General features: G+C 34.0%; 4 protein-coding genes across 4 annotated transcripts; 1 reads left to right on the top strand and 3 right to left on the bottom strand.

The window, feature by feature from the left end:
• Positions 1 to 3,100: 3,100 nt before the first annotated feature.
• Positions 3,101 to 5,781, bottom strand: LOC134266951 (uncharacterized). The gene is made up of 2 exons (XM_062749160.1): positions 5,650 to 5,781; positions 3,101 to 5,464 (listed from the first exon to the last, which is right to left on the bottom strand). Exons 1-2 carry the CDS (start codon positions 5,779 to 5,781, stop codon positions 3,101 to 3,103), a joined length of 2,496 nt encoding a protein of 831 aa, XP_062605144.1.
• Positions 5,782 to 13,468: 7,687 nt separating this feature from the next.
• LOC134266952 (uncharacterized) lies at positions 13,469 to 15,405 on the top strand. The gene is made up of 3 exons (XM_062749161.1): positions 13,469 to 13,980; positions 14,853 to 15,024; positions 15,165 to 15,405. The coding sequence occupies exons 1-3, from the start codon at positions 13,704 to 13,706 to the stop codon at positions 15,403 to 15,405; spliced, it is 690 nt and encodes a 229-aa protein (XP_062605145.1). The 5' UTR covers positions 13,469 to 13,703.
• A 68-nt stretch (positions 15,406 to 15,473) lies between these two features.
• Positions 15,474 to 17,008, bottom strand: LOC134266940 (putative nuclease HARBI1). The gene is made up of 2 exons (XM_062749151.1): positions 16,269 to 17,008; positions 15,474 to 15,774 (listed from the first exon to the last, which is right to left on the bottom strand). Exons 1-2 carry the CDS (start codon positions 17,006 to 17,008, stop codon positions 15,474 to 15,476), a joined length of 1,041 nt encoding a protein of 346 aa, XP_062605135.1.
• An 8,926-nt stretch (positions 17,009 to 25,934) lies between these two features.
• LOC134266942 (actin, adductor muscle-like) lies at positions 25,935 to 27,021 on the bottom strand. Its single transcript, XM_062749152.1, has one exon. It carries the CDS (start codon positions 26,789 to 26,791, stop codon positions 26,018 to 26,020), a length of 774 nt encoding a protein of 257 aa, XP_062605136.1. The 5' UTR covers positions 26,792 to 27,021; the 3' UTR covers positions 25,935 to 26,017.
• Positions 27,022 to 27,558: the final 537 nt, after the last annotated feature.

The raw sequence follows: 27,558 nt of genomic DNA on the forward strand, positions 1-27,558 counted from the left end.
CTTCTCTGGTCTTTAATGGTAAAAGAAGGGCATATAACCATTGTAACAACAACAGCCATTCTATCAACATGTCTTGTAGTAAAATGGCTGTCGTCAGAATGGAAGCAGGAGATAAGGCTTGGATAGATAGCTTTTCTGGAGCATCATCTGTTTATCACACATACTCTTCATTTTCTGGCTACATGTTGTAAACGCTCAATAGAGATATGCATTGAGAAATTAAAATGTAATTAAGTAACAGATGTGTTGTCTATCTTAGGTTCTAGAAGAGTATAATATGCATATTTTGTGTATGACTGTGAATGTATTTGTAATATCCATGTATATATTTTGATTCCATTGCACAAGGAAAGTATGCTGTCTAAAGTATTTTTTGCAATGTCAAAAGAGGCTAAAAATATTCATTAAATATGCATGATAAGCTTGAACATTTTGACTTATCCGGGTTTAGCTTAGAGATACATGAAATACGAAGGTGAAGAAACTTTACGTTGCAAAAAATTCATCGTAATATTTTACACAAAGACGGAAACAACGGCCAAAATATACGATCCTCTCCCATTCTGGTGGGGTAGGACAGAGCTATATGCAGACCCCAAACCGTGGCTTGAGACGATGTATTTTACATCACACATTCCATTTCTCGGGTTGACACAAAATGTGATATGAAAAGAGTAATTACATTATATTCTTTATTGTAAGTTTTTGAATGACTTTTTTTTTTTCGGGGGGGGGGGGAACTCAAAATCAGTTAACTATAATTATTCTCATTTTTATTTCATTGATCCAGTATTAAACTACATAGAACTATCGTATTGCAGAAGATACATGTAGATTTCTTTCTATAATACTTATATTTTACCATAAGGTAGTCATTCATAATGAAAACCCTCCCTGTAACATTTATTAAAAGTGATGTAAAATTCTGTATTATAGTTATCTTCATAGTCTTTTCTATTCCATATATTGTTAAAGATTTAAAATTAATTATTTATAACTGAATACCATTGTCACAATTGACCTCAAGTTGTGATGGATTCGTTAAATCAGAATTTACAAACCAAAATAAATAATATATTGTAAGACCTCCTGTATATCAAGAAACAACAAGATTTATAAAAATTAACAATAGATTTATCTACATATGTACAATAAACATGAAAACGGCCAAAAGTTCAATCATGGTCATCACTGGACAGATTCACACTTCACACCACGTGCATGGTCCACCATATTGTCCACCATAGTGTCCCGTCCGGTCCACCATATCCTAAGTAGCCTCACACGTACACCAATCCTCCCGTCCAGAACAAAAGCTTAATATACAATTTTGGTCACCTACAATTTTCATAGGGTTTTCTAATAAAATGTTCGAAACACATATCTGTTCAATATACTAGATTTTACAAACAAATAACGAAAGAAAACATGTATTTGCCGTTTAACAAGTAAATGAATTACAGCGTAAATATATACAATTTCACTATATTGCTTACAGTTTTACAAAGAAAATTGCTATTTAAAGCTAACAACAAAAATATTGTAAAGTATAAAACTTACTGAGCTGTGGCATTTTATACATAAAAACCATACTGTCGGCCCCCAGGTCTTGCTCTCAACGCCGCTACAAAACATCCCTGAATCCCAAGATCACACAGCAGGGGAAACAGCTAAACACACCCAAGTTCACACAGCATGGGTTACATAAAAGGCACACCCAAGATCACTAAGCATGGGTAAAGTATAACTCACGGCGTCCAGACCTCATCTGACACACACTAGCCAACACCCAGTATAAATAACTGACCAAACTACTCAAACGGGTTCGACGAGTATACGTTGATAAAAATAGAACAAATACAACTCAGTGACCAATAGTGCGTAAATGAAATAAACGATAACTCCTAATGCCAAAATAAAGATAACTTTTACCAATACCTGTACAATTAATTAGCTAACATCAAACATTGACACAATGTCACTTGTGACAATACCTCCCTTCTTAAGACACAAAATGCAATTTTGTGACATAAATGAAAAACTATGTACACAACAAAGTCTTTATGAACAAGAACTTACTCAGGAACAACACGACTGAGAAAATCAGCTCCAATGTTATCTACACCTCTAATAACTTCAGTTCTAAAGTTGAACGCTTGTAGAAAAAGAGACCATCTCATCAATCTGCTGTTTGAAACTTTAGTCTTTTGTAAATGAAGTAGTGGTCTATGATCTGTCTCCACAACAAACGCTCTTCCATACAAGTAAGACTGAAATTTCTGTATAGCCCATACGACTGCAAGACACTCTTTCTCCACAACCGAATAACGTTGTTCTCTGTCTAGCAGCTTCCGGCTTGCGTACGCAACAGGAAATGTACGTCCATCATGCTTCTGCATCAACACTGCACCAACTCCATGATTAGATGCATCGGTTTTTAAGATAAATGGCTTCGTCAAATCTGGTAATCTGAGAATTGGACTGTAGAGCAACATGGATTTTAAACTCTTAAATGAATTATCATGTTCTTGTTTCCAGTCAAATTTGTTTGGAACACCTTTCTTGGTTAAGTCAGTTAAAGGAGCAGCAATAGTGGAAAAGTTTGGCACAAATTTTCTATAATAGCCAATCAAACCAAGGAAAGATCTAACCTGCTTCTTTGTCTCTGGCCTTGGTGCTTCTTGGATAGCTCTTAACTTCTTGTTGGTTGGCTGTAAGATTCCTCCTCCAATAACATGACCCAAGTACTCGAGTTTCGTCTGCGCTAGCTCACATTTGGATGGTTTTGCTGTTAATTGCGCTCTCTGAAGTCTCTCCAGCACTTTTCTCAGTTCTGTAATATGTTCTTCAAAAGTTTCTGTATGAATGAGAATGTCATCAACAAAACTATCAGTATGCTCTAAACCTTTGAGAATTTTCCGCATTAGCCTGTTAAAAGTAGCTGGGCTGCTCTTCATACCGAAGGGCATTACTTTAAACCTGTACAAACCATCTGGTGTTAAAAATGATGTGAAATCTCTGCCTTCTTCTCTCATTGGAATCTGCCAATATCCCTTACATAAATCAAGTTTAGAAAAGAAACGACTATTACAAATTTTAGTCATGATTTCATCTGTATCGGCATTGGTTCTGGATCAAAAACTGTTACCTTATTCAAGTTACGAAAATCCACACATATTCTCTGGCTACCATCGGACTTCTTTGCCACGACAATCGAACTAGCATACGGTGATTCTGATGGTTCGATGATATCCATGTCAATCATATGCTGTATTTCTTCTCGGACTGCACTTCTGACTGCATACGGTATCTGATATGGTCTTTTTCTGATTGGTTCTTTGGTAGTGAGATGAACTTCATGCTGGATCACATTCGTTCTACCAGGTAGATCTGTTAAAACTTCCTGAAATTCATGTAAGACATCATTAATGGATTCAAGCTGTTCTGATGACAGTGAATGATTTACCTTAACATCTGTGAATGATTCTGTTGCCTTCATCGGGAGAAGATGTAACAAATGTTCATTACTTGAGTCCTCCATTTCCTCCGATTCCAAAACGACACAAGAGGCTAAAGTTGTCGGCGAGTCTGTATCCTTTTCCTCTCGAACATTGTATTTCTTCAATAAATTTGCATGAAACAAACGAACTTGTCCATTCATATCTATCTGGTAATCATTTTGTCCTTTTCTATCAACTACTTTGAAAGGTCCTTTCCACTGCATTAAAAGTTTGTTATGGTCTGTTGGAAGCAAAAGAAGAACGAAATCACCAACCTTGAAAGATCTCGGCTTTGTCCTTTTATCGTACTGTTTCTTGTAATGGTCTTTAGACTTCTGAAGTTCTTTCTGAGCCAGCTCACACGTTCTTGTTAGTCGCTCCTTAAGGTCAAGCACATACTGGTAAGTAGTTTTCACTTCCGGGTCCTTCTCCTCCTTTGTCCACAGTTCTTTCAAAACTGCCATAGGTCCCCTAACATTACGTGCATAAACTAGATCAAATGGAGAAAATTCAGTGCTTTCTTGTGGAACTTCTCGATAAGCAAATAACAATGCTGGTAAATATCTATCCCAGTCTTTTGGTCTTTCAGAACTCATTTTCCTTAACATTGACTTCAAAGTACCATTGAACTTTTCTACTAGTCCATTACATGCTGGATGGTATGGAGTTGTTACTAATTGCTTAAATGATAAAAGTCGACCCACCTCTTTCATAATGTTGGAGGTAAATTGCGTACCCATGTCTGACAGTACTTCTTTTGGAATGCCAAGTCTGCTGAATATCTCTACCAACGCTTCTGCCACCGCCTCTGTATCGATGTTCTTTAATGCAACCGCCTCTGGATACCTAGTACTGTAATCTACAACAGTCAAAATATATCTATTGCCTTTGTCAGTAATTGGAGAAAGCGGACCTACCAAATCTACGGCTACCCGTTCAAATGGTGTATCAATAAGTGGCATTTTCTCCAACGGAACCTTCGTCACTTTGCCTTTAGGAAATGTTCTTTGGCATATGTCACATAATTGGCAATATCTCGTCACGTCACCCTGGATTCCAGGCCAATAGAAATTCGACATGATGCGGTCTAGAGTCTTCTTTGTACCAAGATGTCCGCCTAAGATACTGTCGTGCGCAATCTTCATAACTTTCTGTAGTAAAGGTTCTGGAACAACAAGTTGTTTATACAGTTTTTCATCACTAACCTTTCTTGAATGATAATGTCTGTACAACAGTCCTCTTTCAACACTAAACCATGTCTCTATATTTTCGCCAATGTTCTTCTTTCTGCCAGTCGCTGCATGCTCACGATACACTTTCAAGGAAGAATCATCCATCTGCAGTTGTTTCATCTGATCAATTGTCATATCAGTATCCACTAAATCTGTAACTTTTAGCTTTTTCATACCTTTGTCTTCTTTTTTCTTTTGATTCCTTGTCTGTACAGCTTGAAGAACTTGACTACACTCTTCTCTTTCGTCCTTTCTACACCACTGTGGATCAGGATCCGTCTGATTCCTGGCACCATCGATGTTACCTATAATAAGATCGTAAACAGGTTCTTTCATACATAAAGCATTGATATTACCTGTGAAGTAGGGAGTGTCGACATAGATGGAAGCCTCCTCTACTGTACGAACTGTGCCGTCTATCAGAACACATTTCTGCACTTGTCCAGTCAGCTGATCATCTGTAACCAAATCTCTCTTCACAACAACACCACTACAACCCGAGTCTCTTAACACTCTAACAAAGTTTTCACCGACATAACCCATAGCAACGGGCATCTTTTCACAAACCTTGCAGACGCCTCCAATAACAGGTAATATGTGTCCACATGCGAGTTTTACAAGTCCATCTGTGACACAACACTGCAACAGTTTATGTTTGAGAATGCATGCTGATCCTATGTGAGGCTGATTTTGATGCGATATAGCATTGTCCGTCTTGACTTCAGCAGAATTCTGTAAGCTGGAACTAGAATTGTCATTAGATTTTATGCAATTCAATTCACATTTATGTTGACTCTATAACATCGCAGCCTTTTGAGTATTGTGCGAAGTAGTAACTGCACGATGAATTTTCTGCTTGGACAAACAGTTTCTTGCATAATGTCCACTTTTCCAACAGATGTAACATTTTCTCTCACCTTTTTGCTGTGGTGATCCTTGGTACGCCTGTTGCTTTTGAATGGATCCACTGCTGTTACTCTGAACGCTAGAAGTGCTCGAAGGTTGCTTCTGAAAAACTTGTAGGTCTTTAGTGAATGAAGTATAACCATGAGCTTCAATAAATTGATCTGCGAGATTTGACATTTCTTCTACGCTTTTCGGATGTCTTTCTTTAAGATACATTCCCAACTGCTTACTACAACTGTTTAAAAACTGTTCTCTTAAACACAAATCTTTAAGACCGTCATATGTTTTAGGACTATCTGCTAAAGACAACCATTTCTCTACATAATTGTTCAGCCTAGCAAAGAATTGTGAAGGATTCTCACCCTGTTCTGGTCTGCTGGAACGGAACTTGACACGAAACCCTTCTTCTGTCAGTTGAAAACGCCTTAACAACTCTTGCTTCAAAGTACCATAATTCAGAGCCTCTGAAACTGGAAGTCTAGAATACACCTCAAGAGCTTTAATTTCAGGAGAGCACTAAGATTAATCGCCCATGAAGACTGTTCCCACTTAGCACACGAAGCAAACCTTTCGAATCTCTGTAAATATGAATCAATACAATCTTTAGATTCATCAAACGGAGGTAACTTTGGCAACTTAGCAAGCGATTGAGAAGCAAGACCTAATGGACCTACAGCTAATTCTCCAGCTTTTAATTTTTGTAATTCAGTTTCTTTCTTAAGTTTTTCTAATTCAATTTCGCTCTCAATCTTTCTCGCTTCTCTCTCTGCTGCCCTTTCCATCCTTTCAAAATATTCTCTCTCTTTTCTGTCAACAAACTCTTGTAACTCAGTTCCTTGCAAACCTAACTTTTCTCCTAATTGTACATACTCCATTGTTACAATATGCAACGCAACAACAAACAACAAATGTGAAAATAAGAAAATAACAAAATGCATATGAAAAAAAATAGTTTGTACAAAACCTGCGAAAAAAAAATAATTCAAACAATAGAAATCTTTTTCAACTAAAGCCTTTTCTACAAAACGTGAAAATAATGTAGGTATACTTGGTAACAGGAAGTCTATCCCACCGCTGCCACCAAAAATGTCACAACTGACCTCAAGTTGTGATGGATTCGTTAAATCAGAATTTACAAACCAAAATAAATAATATTTTGTAAGACCTCCTGTATACCAAGAAACAAAAAGATTTATAAAAATTAACAATAAATTTATCTACATATGTACAATAAACATGAAAACGGCCAAAAGTTCAATCATGGTCATCACTGGACAGATTCACACTTCACACCACGTGCATGGTCCACCATATTGTCCACCATAGTGTCCCGTCCGGTCCACCATATCCTAAGTAGCCTCACACGTACACCAATCCTCCCGTCCAGAACAAAAGCTTAATATACAATTTTGGTCACCTACAATTTTCATAGGGTTTCTAATAAAATGTTCGAAACACATATCTGTTCAATATACTAGATTTTACAAACAAATAACGAAAGAAAACATGTATTTGCCGTTTAACAAGTAAATGAATTACAGCGTAAATATATACAATCTCACTATATTGCTTACAGTTTTACAAAGAAAATTGCTCTTTAAAGCTAACAACAAAAATATTGTAAAGTATAAAACTTACTGAGCTGTGGCATTTTATACATAAAAACCATACTGTCGGCCCCCAGGTCTTGCTCTCAAGGCCGCTACAAAACATCCCTGAATCCCAAGATCACACAGCAGGGGAAACAGCTAAACACACCCAAGTTCACACAGCATGGGTTACATAAAAGGCACACCCAAGATCACTAAGCATGGGTAAAGTATAACTCACGGCGTCCAGACCTCATCTGACACACACTAGCCAACACCCAGTATAAATAACTGACCAAACTACTCAAACGGGTTCGACGAGTATACGTTGATAAAAATAGAACAAATACAACTCAGTGACCAATAGTGCGTAAATGAAATAAACGATAACTCCTAATGCCAAAATAAAGATAACTTTTACAAATACCTGTACAATTAACTAGCTAATATCAAACATTGACACAATGTCACTTGTGACAACCATGATGTGTGACATTCATCAAAGATATTTTTCAAAAATTATATGTGTTGGAAAACATGACAAACTGCCATATAAATACATGATTTTTCTGAGCAGAGCAAAAGTCTCCTTTCAGGACAAGTTATTGCAGAATTTTTGAAGTCGATAGAGTAATAATATTATTTTGGTAAACAATCACCTACAGTATCTTGGTTATAAAGATGCTTGGTCAAAGCTAAGTAAACTAGGAAAATGCATTAGTTATTGTAAGTGTAATTAAGGTGTAACATAAATTTAACAGTATGAACATGAAAGTGAAAGTTAAAGTTAAAAATTAGTCCTTTTCACTTTATTGATTTAAAAAAAAGAGAATGAAACGTCGAATTTTGCACGAATAAATAAAAACATATTGTTATGTCTAGTAGATAAGAGACATAACATAAAATATTGAAAGACATTTATCTGCTTTGTTACAACACGAAACGTAAATACAGCTTGAAATGTAATAAACCTGGATTATTACATTTTGTGTCCTTACATTTTGCGTCGAAATCAACGCAGAATGTAATTTCCCAAATTATATTAACTTAGTTTTTTATATTATTACATTTTGCGTTGTTACATTTTGCTTCGTGATTAAGCAAAAGACAAGAACGCAAAATGTATTATTATACCTGATAAATACCTCATAAATATTCTACACAACGCGTTATTTGATTGGTTCTAGATTATCACGTGATCAGCATGTAAAACTTCATATTTCACAGCCGTCGGCGGGCTTTTTATCAAATTCCACCTCTTCGGAACACCTGTTGTATTTTCCGGCAATATCGTTCTCGTTCGTTGAACGAAAACTCCCGAGAGTAGTAAACGTCACAATAGCTTGGCTTACGTCTCAAAATTGACGATAATGTGTTGACCAAAGGGTTTTATAGTAAAAAATGAAAGTGAATTTGAGAGTGATGCCGAATTTGAAAGTTTATGTTTATTTCAAAGGTTTTGCTTGTTTCTGTATAAAAAACAATTCATTGCATGAATGTGCGGGAAACAAGAAGACTTATTCAGACAAGAAATATCATATTCCCCGAGGGCAAAGCCCTCGGGAATAAGATATTTCATGTCTGAATAAGTCTTCATATTTTCCTCACTATCATGCAATAGAAATAAAATAACACCCTTTTTGGTCAGCCAGATTGAGTACAATTTACAACAAAGTAGTGACCAATGAAAAGACAATAAAACAAAAGGAAAAAATAGATATGTGCGAGAAATACGCACGCTAACTCTTGATTCCCGAGTACATTTTGCAACCATTTAATTCAATACAAATGGCAATTTGGCAACAACTTGTTATAGCGCTAGGTGATAATTATCCCTAACTCCAGTTCTAGAAAAAACGGGGTAGACGATATTTTCCTTTGAAATAGGACTTTTAAGCATCACCATATTTTGAAGTTATCTTGGATGTTATTTAATGTTCCTATTATCTTTTCTTATGTTTTAGATAAATAAATGAAACATAAATGCTCATATATTTATAAAATATAATATTTCAGTTGTGAAATTGGGGGAAATGAGCGTTTCTTTTATTTCATTTTTTTTTTTTTGGTCAATAAACATTATGTTTCACCCCGTGATAGACAAAAAGTCTTTGGTATGAGTTTGTGTAATAACAGTCCATATTACCTGTAAAACGAATTTTGTGTCACGGGGGATGTTTAAAAAATATTTTCCGTTGATTTCTAAGGTGAAAAGCACAAGTTTTACCAAAATTTTAGAGTAACACGTATCTCGTTTTGTTTTCCAAAGAAGGATATGGAGATTACGAACAGTATTCAGTATCAAAGTCCATAAAATGCAAAATAGGAGCAAAGCAAACACGGACCTCCGAAACATCAGAGGCGGGATCAGGTGACATGGAGGAGTAAGCATCCCCTGTCACACCTGCTGTGTGCTCCTTGTTATAAAATAACAGAAAAATCCGCCGCCAATTCTGTGTAGAACTAAACAATGGACTAACAATTAGTAAGAGAAAAAGTCAGTCAACATTTGTCTCAATGATAAATTGTATTTGCTGAAAAGGACCTTGTATCGACCATAGAATTTACGAAATGATGACTTTAAACGAGACTTTGATATTCTTGTTTCATCAACTTGCTTGACAATAATTTAACTCGTATTAGAAATTGTTTATACTTAGAGCATGCTCTTGCGTATCAAATCAACTGAGATATATACACTCCGTATGCAGGAGATGATTGCTGCATAAGTAAGGGATGTTGACGATAGAAAAGTAAAAGTAAACACGTTTATCATATAGCTAGGTTGTTAGGTTACCATTAATTTGTCAGACTACGTGGTGTCTTTTATCTCAAGCTCACCAGGTTATATCGTATCGACGTAGGAATGGAAAAGACTATTGTTAATCGACAATATGTCGTCGATATATCTTAATGTCGAGTTGAAGGCCACAGCAACTGTTTTCTTCTTTTCACGCATAAGATTTAACACAAATTTTGCTTCATATGAAAATAAAAATAGGTCTCCTAATTACGGAGCGCATTTGATACACATGAGAATTCCAATAGATTGTTGGAATTCCTGGTCTCCAAAAACCACATAGATATTGTCAATCAGAAACTCAAGCATCTCTTTGATGTCAACTTCAGAGTACTTGTGTGTGCATTTAGAATGTGTTTAAACAAAATAATTTTGCAAATGACCAGAAACATGTGTAAGTAAATTTACAAGTTCCATTTTTATTGAAAAAGCAGCTGTCAATGATATCAAAAAGCCTGGACTTTAATTAATCGTGGACAATAGTTGTGTATAAAGTTGAAAAGTCGAACGTTTTTAAGCTGTTGATTTAAGTAAATTCCTGTGATCTTAAATTGTCCAAAAGTTTTTTGGATTTTTTTTTAGTATCAACATCTGATTCACGTCATTTCTTGAATATATTGTTGCACAGTACTCTTGAAGTTTTTCCCTCGCTACTGTCAATATCTTAGTGAAGAGTAACGAAAGAGGCTTGGTTTAACATTCACTGGAATTTATCTTTGATTTTAAGGATTTTCATGAAGTTACAGAATCCAATCTATCTATAGTGTAGCTCAAATTCATTTTGGATCTGTGGAATTAAAAAAAAATTTTAAAAACTGACATATGATGTTCTATGGTCGATACGGTGACCTTGTCAGCAAATACAATTTATCATTGAGTCAAATGCCGACTGACGTTTTTCATACTAATTGTTAGTCTATTATTATTTTTACACTGAAATCGTGAATTGACAACGGATTTTTCCGTTATTTCTTGATCATGACGAAGAGCACACGGCAAGTGTGACCTGTCAGCAGGGGATGCTCACTCCTCAATGGCACCTGATCCCACCTCTGATGTTTCGGAGGTCCGTGTTTCCTCTGCTCCTATTATGTATTGTTTTATGGATTTGATATTGAACACTGTTCGTTATCTCTATATCCTTCTTTGAAGAATTTCTTTTTTAGAAAGGAAAGTATGAGTATAAGTACGAATACAATTTGTAGAATTAAGGTAGTACGATCCTCAGGTTTATAAAATTAGCAGTTACATGTACGTACTCAAAAGTACTCACAAAAGTCTAAATCCACAGAGTTATGTAAATCTAACTTCATATTTCTTTAGTGTGAAAGATTAAAGTTAATCATATTATATAAGGAAAATTGTCAAATCTCCAATATTTTTGAAGAAAAAACGAATTGGAATATCAGCAATGCATTTTCAAAATGCAAATTGACCAACTGACCAAATATAGTTTAGATTAAAAAACGATAGATATACATGCATTCAGAGAAATTGTCATGATTTTTATACTTACTTTGTTTTGTTTTTTTTTATCTCCGTCATGTATTCTATAATACATGATTGTGTGTTTTTTTGTGCTTTTTTTTTTGTTTTGCTTTTGCTATCATTGCAAGACACCACAAATCACTTCTTATTTCATATCATGCTTAAAAGCTTTGGTATTTAAGGATGGATCCAAGAAAATCTTATTTCTCTAAAAAAGTATTAATTTTTTTCTTTCATAGGGTAGAAATGTCAACTTTTATAACACATTTTCTAAGCCTTCCAAAAACCTTGAATCTGAAGAGATGAATAAAATGATAATTGTTGCATGAAAAGAATTTATTTTCAAGCATTATTTTGATGCATTTCAAATTAAATATTAATGTTTTAAGCTATCCTTCTTGGCTGAGGATCAGATATCCTTAAATCAAAGTTTTTTCTAAAATACAATTTATATATTGAGCCTTACAAACGAAGACAATGTTGTTACCTGCTTTGTCGGCAGGGACCAGTACTTACTCATCATGTAATTGAATTGGAGGTAGGCGGGAGAACAATACTATCGTTCTCAGTACTTTCTAACAAATAATGTATTTTATCATATACTTAGTATTGATCAAGCTTTAAGTATTAAAAATCAGTTTGAAACATGTAGTCAAGTTATAGTTATAGGTGTAGCAAATTAGAAACATTCGTGTGTGGGCGGGGTTTTTGTTGTGGGGGAGGGGTATTGACCAGTGTGCTTTTGCTTTTATAGACAATTGCAATGAATCTTTTAAAAAAATTCATACATTTATTATTGAGCTCAGTGCTCACAGTGCCTTTAGTGTCATTATAGACAACCATAAACAAAATTGAGGCTATTATGTTATACGTTGAACATTTAAACAGGTGCACACAGTAACTATCATGTACCTAAGATTTTTCTATTATGAATATTTTGTGTAGCCTCCATAAAGAAGATGAATTTCATTTTAATGTACCCCCTGCTTGAAATTTGTGAGGTTCTATAGGGCCACATAGTTGAGGGTTGTCATGTAAAATCGTGGATCTCAAAATTGATGGGTGCACTAAGATGAATCTTTTTCTACTCCTCTAATACCATTGATTAAAATTCAATGGAATTTCACAGAATCTTGCAATTTTGACTTTCTAATTTACTATTTGGTTGAACACATATTTCGGGTTTCCCATGGCAAAACATGGGCACGGCCATTCTTTCTCTAACATTTAGTGGTACCCATCTCCTATCCCCAACTCATATCCTACACGACTCTATAAAATTTGATACTAAATTTCAAAGATATTTTTTTACAAAATGCTATTTTGCACCTCCTATATTACATTTTGTAATTTATGCTATTTTGGCTTTCTCTGAGAAAGCCATCTCTAAATAAAAATGAATATAAATATCGACAAGAATACATTGATGTAACCATCAATTAAAAAAGTAAACAATGGGAAAGGTCTTGATCATCAAATCGCTTTGAGATGTGTGAAAAGGGCGTGCGTCTAAATGATGGAGACGATAGTCGAGAATATTTTGAAAACTTTTGTCGGATGAAAATCGAACAAAACTGATACACTTTTCTTCAAATTTATCAATTTCTCAAGTAAATGCTGGCTGCATAAACAAAAGACTGAATTTCATATATTAAATGAGAAAAGCATATATACTCGTATTTTTACCGATTTACTTTATGGAATAAATATATTTATGTATATCGTAATTTATAACAGGAAAGAACATTGTGATTAACAATCTTTATAATATTTAGAAAACCTTTAATATTTATTAGCTTCTCTCCGCTCAATTGCATACACCAACCCTTAAACTTATATGTATAGAGCAGTCAAGTCCTCCGGGCTGTAATAAGACTATTGTCATGTATGTCTTTTTTTACTCTGATTTTCAAGTTTTCTTTTATTAGCAAGCCATGTATAATTCTGGGTTCATATGCATAAAAAATCTAAGAATTTTTATTAAGTATTATACTTATTCCCAGATCAAACTGCTTAACTAAGAAACATACTTTAAGTTTCATGCATAAAAATTCTAAATGCATTACTTAGTGCATCATAGCAAAGCATATCACTTCTTGCTTAAAATAAAACGTCACAATGGTGTGACGTCATTGCGGGTTTTGACGATATTGAATCTCCCGTTTTACGTCATCATCATCGTCTGAATATGGCAGAGAAGAAACGTAAACCAAACTGGACACTGGAAGAATGTTTACATTTAACGCGTTTATTTAACGATAATAAGAAAATTTTGAGGGCTAAATTCGGCGCCGGAGTTACCACTCAAAAGAAAAGGGAAGTATGGAAAAATATTACTGAATCAATTAATGCAGCCAACCCTTCAACCGTCCGGACTATAGAAGAAGTCGAAAAGAAGTGGCATAACATCCACATGAAGGGGAGGGGAGAAATATCTGATTTTAGAAGAAGTTTGCAAAAAACAGGTTCGTGAAATGCTTGGTATGCTTGTTATGTCAGCCATGTTGTTTACCGTACCTAAGATACAAGTGATACAAGGGTGATAACTCTATTGTCGGTATTGAGGCATTATATATAACGGGATGTAAGCGGTAGATCTAACTGTGAAATTCTGAAATTGATATTCCAAGTCAAGAGACTCATAATGTATTAAAATTTTATTTTATAAAGTACCAAAATTACATGTGTAATAATGTACCGTAGGACTATTCGAATGACAAAAGACAGGCGTCAAAGACTGAAAGAGTAGACTGTGTCAAATTTGGAAATTATTTTAGCACGGAAAGATTACGGAAATTTGGACGACCTTGGTAATCATGCAGATTGTTTATTTTGATTTATTAGTATATTATAGGTCATAGTCTCACTGTGTTTACCCTAATGGCCCGTGCGAGAATATAACCATACCTTTATTTTTTATAACCCCCCCTCCCCCGACCAGCAATTTCATTTACCGAAAATACTTTACACAATCTAATAAATAGTAGATGTTAGATCCTCTCACATACACGCTACACTTACATTGGATCTAACATCTACTTTTAATTAGATTGTGCACACCGCGAAGAACTTTTAGATTTTCCAAACAAATGCCTAGATCTATGTAATAATGATTTGTTCAGAAACAAAAAAAATCATATACTATAGTGAATTACAATCAGCTCGAAATAAGCAAGCCATAGTGAAAAAAATATTACTATCTCAGCTAAAGTGATCCCCGGTATTTTTTGATAAAGAAAATGTAAACTTTTTTATATACATGAAATAATGGATATATCTTTTTGAAAGCAACAAAAAACAAATTTTAAATAATAACAAAATGCTTCAATTTACATAGGTGGAGGACCGGCAGAGAAACCATTAAGTGCACTGTCACAAGCTGTTGAGGAGGTAATTGGTGAGGAAAATGTTTCTATCTGCAGAATATCTGGGGCCTTTGATTCCTCTTTGATGACGTTTAACAATTTCAACAGGGGCATGGAAGACATTCCATCGAGTTCACTGCAAGGGTAAGGCTTTCTTAAGTGTCAGTCAACTTTATAAATCTCGATACTGACTGTTCTGGCTGATTTTTTTTTTTGAATAGTAAATCGATAATTTGATGCTCATAAATGACGAGTATAATTCTTTAAAAATTATTTTTAAACAGACGAGTGGTGGAGGATTTTCAGCTCGACCCACAGCTCTCAACGTGCACGAGTCAGCCCATTATCCAAGAAGACGTGTCACTGGGTATCTCGGCCTTCCCAATGCCGCCAAATTCTCCAAGAGAAACTACAGCTACATGTAACCTAGCTAGAGAGAAACTTCAACTCGAAGTTGAGAACCTCCGCCTGAGGAATGCCCTTCTGAAGCAACAATTGAAAGACTTCAATAAAAAACACTTGTAAAACTTTTTATTAATCTTTATACTGAAAATAAATTATATTCGATAAATGTAAAATAATAAATGTCCTCTCTAGAAATGATTCATTGTAATGTGATTTCTGTATGCTCTGCCATCCAGATTGTCGGGGACACAGTTGTTGTTATCAGCATCATCGTCATCACTGCCCTCATCAGAATCCTCGTCACTTTCTCCATCCTCGTCAATGATTGGCGTGTTGAGCAATTTTGCTAAATTATGAAGTACTGCGCAGGCCATAATAATCTTGCAAGCCCTCTCTGGACACAACCTTATCTCAGAATGTAATACATGAAAACGTCTTTTCCATTGTCCTATGGTTCTCTCAACAATGCACCTCGTCACCTTGTGTGATCTATGAATGAAAAATAAATAAATACAGGCACGTAGCATCGTTTTTGAAAGGGGGGGGGGGGGCAACCTGAGATTTTTTTTTTACTTAAAAAAAGTTGACAGGCAAAGGAAAAAAACATCGAAAATCCTATATATATCTAATGTTTTCCTATATTTCCTTGCTATGAATATACTGTGTTAGAAAACGGGGGGGGGGGGGGGGGGCAACCATCTTTTCAATGGACATTTTCTATAGTAAAGGTAATGTTGGGAAAAAAAGTGCCCCCCCCCCTGTTGCTAGGTGCCTGAAATAATTGATTAATGAAGATGTATGCAATAATTAGGGGGAGGGTAGGTTCTTACTTGAAAAAGTATACTATTTCTGGTTGTTTTCTTTTTTATCGAATGGCGATAATGCGGTAACTAACTGTAAATCAACCTGGAAATATGTCGATGCAGAAAATAATGAGAAAAAAGTTCGCAGTATAACATCATTATTAAATAAGACATATTTACCCATTGTATCTTCTTTCCTGTTGGGTTGCAGGGTTAAGGAAGGGAGTCAGGATCCAGTTTTTGCACGGATAGCCACTATCACCGAGAAGGTGACATTTAACAGGAATTAGTCCGGGTGTTTGAAATAATTGGCTAATGCCACTTTCTCGCAAAATTCTTGCGTCATGTGTTGACCCTGGCCACTTGGCGACTATGTCCAGTATATGACAATGTGCGTCCACGACAAGTTGCACATTAACACTGTGGAAGTTTTTTCTGTTAACAAATTCCTCTTCATTAACTGTAGGACGCAATATCCTAACATGGGTCCCGTCGATAGCGCCAAGCACTCCCGGAAAATTGGCGATTGCGTGAAAGTCTGTCTGGTGCCTGTGAATTGTCTGAGCGTCGGTAGGAAATTTTATATATCTTTGAATGATATGTGGTCGAGTTAAGGCTGTAGAGACCCTTTGAACAATTCTAGACACAGTGGATTGGTGAATTCCGAAGTCATCCCCGTTACATAACTGCATTTTTCCTGTTGCGAAATAGCGAAGAGCTATCATGACTTGTAAATTAGTTGGTATGCTACAATTTCGACTTGTTGCTGGTGAAACGAAATCGTCAATCAGCGTCCCGATATGTTCAATTCCTTGTCTATCAAAACGGTAGCGTGTGATAAGTCCCACAGCATTGTATTCCGTAAAGGGATCTAATCTCCGCTTAAAAACACGACGTTGTCTTTGCTGTCTTGCAGCCATTTTGCTGTGGTAAGCATAATGCTTAAAAACTTTAGACAAGGTGAGGGGTTGTTTAACTTTAAGCATATTCTAAGACATATAAGTAAGAATAAGAAACGTCATGCAATCCACTTACAACGTAAAGTGACGTACTAAGTAAAAAACGTCACTCTGCTTAAGTAAATCGGCACTTGAGAATATACTTAGCAGAATAAGAATTTTTATGCATATGAACCCTGATAAGCCATGTGGCCTGAAAAATTAAGAAACTTGAAACTATGCTGTTGCATAAATCAGACACTGGTAAACAATGCAAAAGTATGAAAATCAAAAGAGCTGGATAAATGGTGGCTTTTTAATGATGATTTGTCTTCCTGTTATAATGTTTGTTTTTTATTTATACTTTCGCGTAAAATGAGATACATGTACATGAGAGACAGTATCATGATTGACTTTCCTAATATAAATCCTGCATCAATTAGTATATTGGCCATTTTCTTGCGTCATGGAGTTATTGTACTTAAAACAATGTGATTATTTCACCTAATTATTCTAGCAGATTAAAGAAATGAAACACTTCCTTCTTATTATAAAGATAACAGATAGGTTACATGTATAGCCTTGATATACACTTCCAGTGATGCAGAATTATCGATGACAAGTTGTCCTCCTTCTTTTTTTCACTTTCAAAGTTTGGCGTTCATGATCTTTGCAAGAAAGTTATGGTATCCAATAAATGTAAGGTAATAGCACTTTTTTGAAATTAAAAAAATATACATTCTTAATCGCGATGCCAATTTTTTGTACTTTTCTGATATCTGACAAATGTTTTTATGTTAATAGCTACCTATTGAGGACAATTATATTTTCTATTTAGATCACATGATTTGACAGTCACGTCATTTTAGCGGTTAAAATTTACAATATTTGTCACATATAAATTTTAGTAGTGCAAGGATAAAACCAATATTTTTTTCAAAGTTAAACCTAGAAATATTTATAAAAATAATTGAAGTCTGTGAAAAGAGCGATCCTATATTCATTTTACTCCGAAATGTTAAAAATTCTTTTTGTATGTGTGGTGCATTTTGTACTGGTCAAGCACATTATTTAAGAAATATTTAATTTGTTTCATCGAGATTACAGCTCTTTTCATGTGGCTTAATTTTTCTAGAGTTTTTAAGTGAAAGTTTACCACTTTTCTTTGAGTGTATGTAATAGAACGATTTATCAAGACCATTACATTGCCCTCAAATGCACATGCAGGCAAATTTTCCAAGTTATCGGTTCACTACGAAATGTACAAAAAAATATCAGTAAATCATTAAAAAAAACGATGCATCTAAGTTATCAGCGTCTTAAATATCTGTAAATAACATTTAATTTAACTACAGAGTGCATATCATTATTAACTGTGAAAATATTCATTAATTTGCCTAATTATATTACTGCGTACTAACTATGTCGTGCATTTACAAAGGTAACCATATCTAGACAAATTTTTGCCGATCAGTTATTTGTTTATACTATGTTTTGTGAGATTAAGCTATTCACAAAACAGCATTTGTAGTAAGTTTTAATATTGTTAAATCTTTCACATTGTTAAAAATCTCAAATCAAATTCATTTTTTTGCAGTATAAAGAAATTGTTTGATGCCATAGTATGCGTTTACCTGGAGTGTAAAACACAGAGATTTTTCACGTAGAAAATATTTCATCAAGCGCTAACGGAAAACAAGAATTTTGAATGATTTTTTTTTCTATGCATCTCGTGTAAATATATCTTAGATCTATACCAGTTTCCATCTGGGCAAACATTATAGACTATTTGAAAAAAAAAAACACTCTCCCAATTTATGATGTCATTTTAAGCTCTTCATTGTTTCGGCATTCCATATAAAATTTACAATAAAATCTCATATCAGGTACATAGAAAGGGAAGAAATGGTAATTTTGTACGGAAAAATTGTGTGACACTACATCAGTCCACATGCTTGAATAATTGGAATGTTTTGATGACAATTGCTTATATCTATAGCGTTTTCTCAAATTCACTCTGGTAAAAATAAATATTGGAAATTCATGGAACTATTTCTCTGACTGTTTCTAACCCTTCGTAAATCGATAGACTTCTAAACATTCAAAACGCGTATAGTCTATTTTTCCTGTTTCTAAATGCCAAGTTAAAAAAAAATACATGTACGTGTGTTTTTCTTTCATTCAGTAAGATGAAATATTAATTAGTATGGTCGCTGATATAAATTAATTTTGCAACATACAGTTTTTCTGATTCACTTTTTTTGCTATATATTAGAAAGCTATTTATGTCAAAAATCTGTCTTTAAAAAAACTTAAGTCTCAAAAATGAAATACAGTATATCTGACTTCATGACGTAAGCTTCACAGCACACTTATTCCAGAATTATTGTGAAAAAAAGACAAATTGGTATCACAAAATTTATAAAAAGGCCCCCCCCCTTTTTTTGATGAAAAACTTAAGGATAATACAATATTTACCCAGAAAAGAATTTTTTATGGAATATAATGTAGCTACAGCCACTTTTGACATTATTTACGTTGAATTTGGAAACATTCATAATAAATACTTTTTTCCATGCTGATATCAAATGATACGATTGCAATATGTTACCAAATGATAAGGTTGCACGCATGAATTAAAATAAATAAAAACTGATACTAAAAGGAAAGGCTGCATCTTCACTTCACGTAATCAAGTATTCCTGACGAAAGGTAAGAAAACTTTTTATGCTTAGAATAAACTAAGGAGATTACGTTAATAGCGAGCGCAGCGAGCGTCGCGAAGCGACGCTCGCGAAGCGAGCTCAATAGACTAACGTGTAAGAACAGAGGAAATTCGGATTGAAATCTGTACATACGTCAGCCAAATTTCTCTGTGCAACATTCCCAGAATTCCTGCACTACCCAATGTCCTTTGCGCGAATATTGCCGAATAAATAAATAAATAATAACGTAAAGCATATATCAGACTTTCAGTTTGTAGAAATCTTTAAAAGAAACAAGAAAGAACTCTGCAATGTTTTTCGACAAAAATTGCACTAGTTCTATAGTTTCAAACAGACGCTCGGCTGTCTCCGTAAGCTCCGACGAGCTTTGTGACGTCGTATGACGTCACAGCTAGTCGAGATATCTCGTGCGGCTTGACGTTCGAAGTGGCTGATCTCAAGTGTTTTTGATGGTACAACTGCGCTCGCCCCAACGGTCACACCGTAAAACATATTATTTTTTGCTCAAAGAATTTGTTACTTTGTATGGCGTACAAAAACTTACTACAGAGCTATTCGTGATAAGTTTTGGTGTTAACTTAAAACCAAGTAAACCCTACCATTAATGTTTTTTCACTTTCGAAAGAAATATTTTGAATTGAAAACCCTTTTAATTTTTGTAAATGCTACATTTTAAGAATACCCGATGAAAATAAAAAAATAATAGATATGAACAAATTAACGGAATCATAAAGTTATAGCGATTTTTGTCTGATAACGTTTTTTCTCTCATAAATCTCTTCATATTTCTTTTTTTTTCCTGAAAACTACCGACTTACATGAAATATATATCTGACCAACAATTGGCATGTGATGCTGCTAAAAAAGATTAATAATAGTCATTGAGCTTTCAATAACTAAATGTAGATATCAAATCTAAGGAACTCAATTCATTTTTTGCATTGCTTATCATGAATTTTATAGAATGCATTCCTTAGTCTTGATTGTGGGATTTGTTTCACTTTTTGTCATCATAAACACTGACAAAGTGTCACCCCGGCCTAGCCTAAAATCCTTCAGAGACGACTATGACAGTGTCGCTAAAACATGTGTGGCTGTTGGATATGTTAAAGACCACTGTAAAAAGAACCTCGACTGAAGTAAGATACTAATTCAGATGCATCCTTGATAAAATGAATATGCACTGATCACATGGTTTTCATTTACATACATTCTTTATTTGTTCTTAGAAAATTTGGTAATAGCATTCAATGCCAACGCGAAAGGAAGCACTCAATCCGTAAGTCATGGGAACATTTTCATGTTCGAAGAAGTCGATTTGAATATAAGAGGTGGATACAATGCGGTTAAAGGAATTTTCACCGCTCCCAAATCGGGCGTTTACCACTTTGATTGGACGATAATCACGTACATCAACAAAGCTGCTTATACCTCTCTTGTCTTGAGTGGAAAAAGAAGGGCATATATAACCATTGTGCCAACAACAGCCATGGTATCCATATGTCATGCAGTAAAATGGCTGTCGTCAGAATGGAGGCAGGAGATAAGGCATGGATTGATAGCGTTTCTGGAACATCATCAGTTTATTCTAAATATTCTTCTTTTTCTGGTCATATTTTGTGATTTCTCGACAGAGTTTTGCAATTAAATAATCTAATCTAGTTACAACCTGGCTTAGATATTCTTTTGCTGAATCTGTATATCAAATTTTATTTCAGTATGTGCGACCTTTAGAAAGAAAATGAACGGAAACTGTTGATGGACGTACCGACAGACGGCGGCAAAGCAATATGCCCTTCCATCATTATTTAATGAAATTAGAAAAGACTATGAAATACAAATACAAACATTATACTTCTATAATATAATTTAATTTTGAAACATGAAAGACATTGATGTTCATCTTTTTTTAATCCATCTAGTAATTGTCGACGAGATTAAACATTTAAAAGAGTTCAATCTGTTTATAAAGATAAATGTAAGAACTCAGTAGGCACTTCCAAAGAGACAATCGTATCTTCAGTGAAATATACTGAGATAACGAACAGTATTCAACATCAAAAGTTCATTAAACAAAAGAAAATTGGAGCAGAGCAAACACAGACCTCAAAAATATAAGTTGTACCCTTTCTTGGTCACTTTCAAATCATGGCGCTATGAACTTGAGACAACAGGTAAAAACGAATTATAAAGATTATGAGATGAATACCTGTGAAAGGAAGATGACCTTTTTTAAAGGCTTTCCTTACGTAAATGACATGAAACGGTTGAACTTAATTTCATTTCCTGAGTGTTTAATTAAAGTATTTCGCATATGAGAAATAAGTAAAACATCAATATTATTTTTTAATGAATTCTATTCATATGATGCACAAACTTTTTAACATATCTATACTCACAGTCATTAAAACGCAACACTCTAATTTTAGGGTGAAAATTATATACGGGATATATCTATGTACCAAAAAAGTTTGGACATCTTTTACTTTGCTTAATCAGTTAATTAACGGTTGAATAATTTTCGTTCCATCACAAGTTTTTTAAGCCCTCTGAACAGAAATTAAAATTTTTCAATTTTGATAAAAAATTTAGCAATATTTTGGGTTTTCCATTGTCGTGGCTGTTAATCATAAATATTGTACTAACAACCCGGGGAAAAATCCATCTTTTTTTCTCGGATGTGATGCCTATATTTGACTGATAGCAAGCATTTTCATTGCTTATGCTGGAAATTCTCAAAATAAAGAAAAAAGAAGAGCTGCATATGCAAATATACTCGACATAACGACTCATCAGGCGCATGTGTATAAAAAGCATAAGTGACAGTTTCTAGACAGGAAGTTCAAGAGTTTTTACACTACGCCAAGTTAGAGAAAATTCGATCGCAAAATTTGAAAAAACATGCATTTAAAAATGCCCAAGAATATTAATTTCGTTCAAATTAAGACATTGATAAACTTAATAGAAATAAACCTGGTAGATTTGGGGCTGCATTTGGTTATATGGCGGACTAGCACGTTTTAATTGAATGGTCGGAAGGGGGATGAGTTATTTGTTACTTCGTAAGGTCTACAAATAATATTTAACCTTTAAATGAAGCATCAAATTTTTGTAAATTTACTTTTGAACCTAAATATACTCATTTTTATTGTTATCATTAAACCTTAGCAAGTAACACATAACTCTTAAAAGGAGGGGGTCCTTGCTATCAATCATTTTTTAAGAAATATAGGCTTCACATCCGGAAAAGTTAGGAGAATTCCTTCCCGGGATTTTAGTACAATATCTATGATTAACAGCTTCAACTTGAAAACCCAGAATTTTGTTAATTCTTTTATTAAAATTGCAAAATTTTGATTTCTGCTCAGAGTGCTAAAAAGCAACTTCTGGTAATGGAATGAAAATCATTCAACAGTTAAATAACTGATCTAGCAAAGTAAAAGATGTCCTAACTTTTTTGTTTCATGGTTATATCCCGTATATAATTGTCACCCTAAAATGAGCTCGAGGGTGTTGCGTTTCTAATGACTGTGAGTTTATATTGGGTTTATGTAATTTTCTCCATCAAGTAACTGAGCCCCTTAAATCCATGATAATAATGGAGAAACAGCTCATCTGTTATTTTTAAATGAGAATGCATACACTATCTTATTAAATGTCAGAGGGATGATCAAAACAGTACTTGTGAATTGTTTTATATAATAAATAAACCTACTGGAAAACAATTTTCTTCTTTAATGAACACCTAGAAGATGCAGAATTTTGCCATTTTGATTTTGATTTGACGTTCTACACTTATTCGGTGACATCTCTAGAGGAGTACAGAAATCTCGAACAGTCTGCAACTCGAAAACAACATACAATTAATCAAATAATCAATAAAAATTTCGTATAAAATTGATATTTTGGTCAAGGAAATTTAATATCCAGAATACTCGATAGTGTGATACTGGTATATGGATGAGAAGGCGGACTTACTGAAGGGAGGACATAAAAATGTGTTATTATTCTACCCTTATCAATAGCTGTCTTGTCTTTTTTTAAAAAAATAAAAGTCCAACAACGTTAATGTTTGTTTTTTTCATTGGTCTCACAATTTCATTGTTGACCAATCTGTCGCTGCAACATCAGAATAATTGTTTTTCAACAATTCATGCAGCATGCATTTTTCTCTTCCTAGTAAATCTACCTTCAAAAACATTTTATTTTGATTTTCTCGTGAATAGTTCATGCACTTCTGCAAAATAATTGAAGATTAATTTTTTAACATTTTCCTTGTATAAACACGAGGTTATCAAAGAACTCTTTGGATAATCTGGTGAAATTTTTACTGTATATTATGCGTAGTTTATAGACAAAATAGAACAATAGATGTATTTTTAGATAGCTAACAATATATTTTTTGAAAAGCTTGATTCGTTAATTACCAATAAAGTAGAATAAAAATATTTTATAAAAGCATTATTTGAAGATAGAAAATACAAATGATCACCCTGCACTGTCGGCGTTTAGTTTCATCATTACGTCTGATAACAACTGATAACGCCATTGTTTCTCAGTGTCTATTCCTTATACACTTTCCGGTATCTGGATGAGTTTTCCTGGAGTAAGTTAAGGTGTTAAACCCGTCTCACTTACCTGAATAAACAGTTTTCAATGCCTAAAAAATTGTGAATAGCTTTATTTACACACAGAGAAATATCCTCATATGATTACAACAGCTTACTATAAAATCATATTTGTCGGAGTTCAACAGTTCAGTCTGTTTTCAACACCTACCCCAAAAATACTAATTATTTACTATAAACTATTATATAAAAAAAATACTACAAAATAACTGTAAATCAAAGTTTTCATGATAGTAAATCAAAGTATTTTACTATGGATTTCATATTGATATATTTTATATCGCGGGGCACTAGGATGTATATTTGTTTCTGTTCGTGTGAATTCAAAATAAGGTTTTTGAATTAAAGCAATGGTTAAATCAAGGAGAGTTATATGGAACAATAAGCGAATTGTAACTTTCCTAAAAGACAACATAGAAGAGGAAAATTAATATTTTTATCTTGTTATCATGAGGAAGAAAACAATGGAACTGACGCATATCGTTATATTATACAAAAATATTAGAATTTCTACTTTAAATGTTTGTCTTAGCTCCTTTTTTTCAATGAGTGTTTATAAACGAATTAAATCACTTTAAATGTTCAACTATAATTTCGTATCTTGGTAGTATGAAAAACAAAATAATGGGACTGACACTTACATCTAAGCTAAAATTAGAGAAGAAATTCGGGATTTCGCAATACTAAGATCAGCATAGAAATCGAGAAAACACAAAGTTTAAATCAGAATATTAAACACCAACAGATATTCTCTCCTTCTTGACAGCTTTACTCTGAAGAGTGTTTTCTTGATAACAGTTCTCACATCAGGAGCTGCTCTGGATGAACAAATAAAGAGGAATTTCTAGGAAGAACAGCATACATGGAGGCAAATGTTATTAAATCCCGCATATTCGATGAATAGTTTAATTGTATTATTTGAACATAGATTTTATATTCGACAAATCTTGGTATTGAATGAAAACACAAAATATACCTTTTTTCCTCCAAAGCTCCTTCAAAGCAAAGCAAATTCTTACAAACAACTACAAGATTACATTTATACACAGTAACTAAATAGGATATTATCGTATATTTCAGCAAATATTGTGTTTGCATAAAATAAGAAATAACGATAATGTCAAATTTCAGTCAAGGCGATCTTCAACAAAATGTGAAGATGTTCAAATGTTTGCCTGATTCTAATATAACAATCATTTTGAAATAAACAGATAACAGAGCAACGACATATGAAAAATTCAAAGCTCTAACCGGCACATGCGTATTTTACATCTACACTGTTGACAATACATTGTGTAAGGCGTATGATGAAGCAAATACATAGCAGTATAAAAGATTAATATGGTTATAATTTATCCACATAACATGAATATACAACAAAAGTTATTTTAGTTTTAAAATGTTTTTTTGGAAAAGAATGGTAAGGTGAGTAAATTGATTGAATATCTTATTTGTGTATAAAGCATATGCTAAAAAGAATTGATAGATAAATCAAATCTAAGCATGAAAAACACATATAAAAGACATCAAATTGATTTTCAAAATTTGATGCACTGCTTCGACAAGAATCTGGTAATTCAAAGAGAGAATATTTTTGTAAAGTCTCATTTAGCAAAGTTGTTTGAGACTTACATAACTTAAAAGCACTTTCTGTGCACGAAAGAAGGACCGAATTCGTTATATTCCTGTTTGTCGATACACTTTTGTAGAAAGTCCGAGAAAGAAGCAAGAATAGAACCACCGATCCAGACGGAGTATTTCCTCTCTGGTGGAACGATTATCTTGATCTTCATTTCTGATGGAGCTAATGCTGCAATTTCTTTCCGAAGACGATCAGCAATACCCGGAAACAAGGTTGTTCCGCCCGACAAAACTGTATTTGCGAACAAGTCCTTTCGAAGGTCAACATCACATTTCATGATGCTGTTGTAGAGGGTTTCATGCACACCAGCAGATTTCAGTCCAAGGAAAAAGGGTTGGAACAGGGCTTCCGGGCACCGAAATCTTTCGTTACCAATGGTGATGACCTGTCCATCAGGAAGCTCGTACTTCTTCTCAAGTGATGAGGATTTTGAAGCGATTTGCATTTCGCCTTCAAAATCTAATGTAACATAGCAGAGTTTTTCTTTAATGTCGCGGACAATTTCTCTTTCAGCTGTGGTTGTGAACACGTAACCACGTTCTGTGAAAATTCTCATGAGATATTCGGTGAGTTCCCGTCCAGCAAGATCCATTTTCATAGTAGTGTGAGGTAGGGCGAAGCCCTCATAAATTGGTACTGTGTGCGTGGCACCGTCTCCAGAGTCGAGTACAATTCCAGTTGTCCGACCGGAAGCATACAAAGAGAGTACAGCTTGTTTTTCTACGTACAAGCATGGAACTTTGAATTTTTCAAACATAATCTGTGTCATTTTTTCTCTGTTAGCCTTGGGATTTAGTGGGGTTTCAGTCAAGTATTATACTATGCTCAGTGTTTGTTTGTTTGATTGTTCGTGGGAATGTAAATTTGTGGATGATGATTTTCGATGAAATCTACAAGCATTGATCCCCCATGAAGAATAATGTTTACACAGTATCCTCTTAATAATTATTTCTCTAAATTCCTCTAATTACAAATTTCATAATAAATAAACTCATAAAAAATCACACATACATAGAACCTCGTGTTCATAAAATAACATATAATTAAAAACAAAAATGGGTAAACTTTATATGTTAGTTATGTATATCAAGATGTCATTTTGTTGGATACATTTATGGAATTAGTTAAAGAACATTCTCAAATAAAAATGTAAAAGTTGACATAGAAAAAGATGTGAATAATGCATTCTTTGGTTTACAAAAAACTGTCACAATGTTTTTAAACCATTCATACAAGTTTTATCAATTATGATAATCAAAAACTACTTTATTCTTTCACATATTGTTTACACTTCTTTTGATATTTTTAAATAAATAAGAATACATATCTTAACCATACGTACTTTAGTTCACAATTCGTATTTCAAAAATGAGCGCAAAAATTCTCTTTAACATACATCTATCCATGCCTATTTCAAGCCTACAGTGACCAGAGAGGACAAAAGAAACCAATATGTAAAGTTTGTTCCATGTGCCATCATGAGAAATAATCTGTTATTTCGGGTAAAGTTGGCATAACATAAACTTTTAATTAAGA

This window comes from Saccostrea cucullata, unplaced genomic scaffold, assembly GCF_032062105.1.
Source record: "Saccostrea cucullata isolate Sc308-1 unplaced genomic scaffold, CSIRO_AGI_Scuc_v1 ctg3084, whole genome shotgun sequence".
Taxonomy (NCBI): domain Eukaryota; kingdom Metazoa; phylum Mollusca; class Bivalvia; order Ostreida; family Ostreidae; genus Saccostrea; species Saccostrea cuccullata.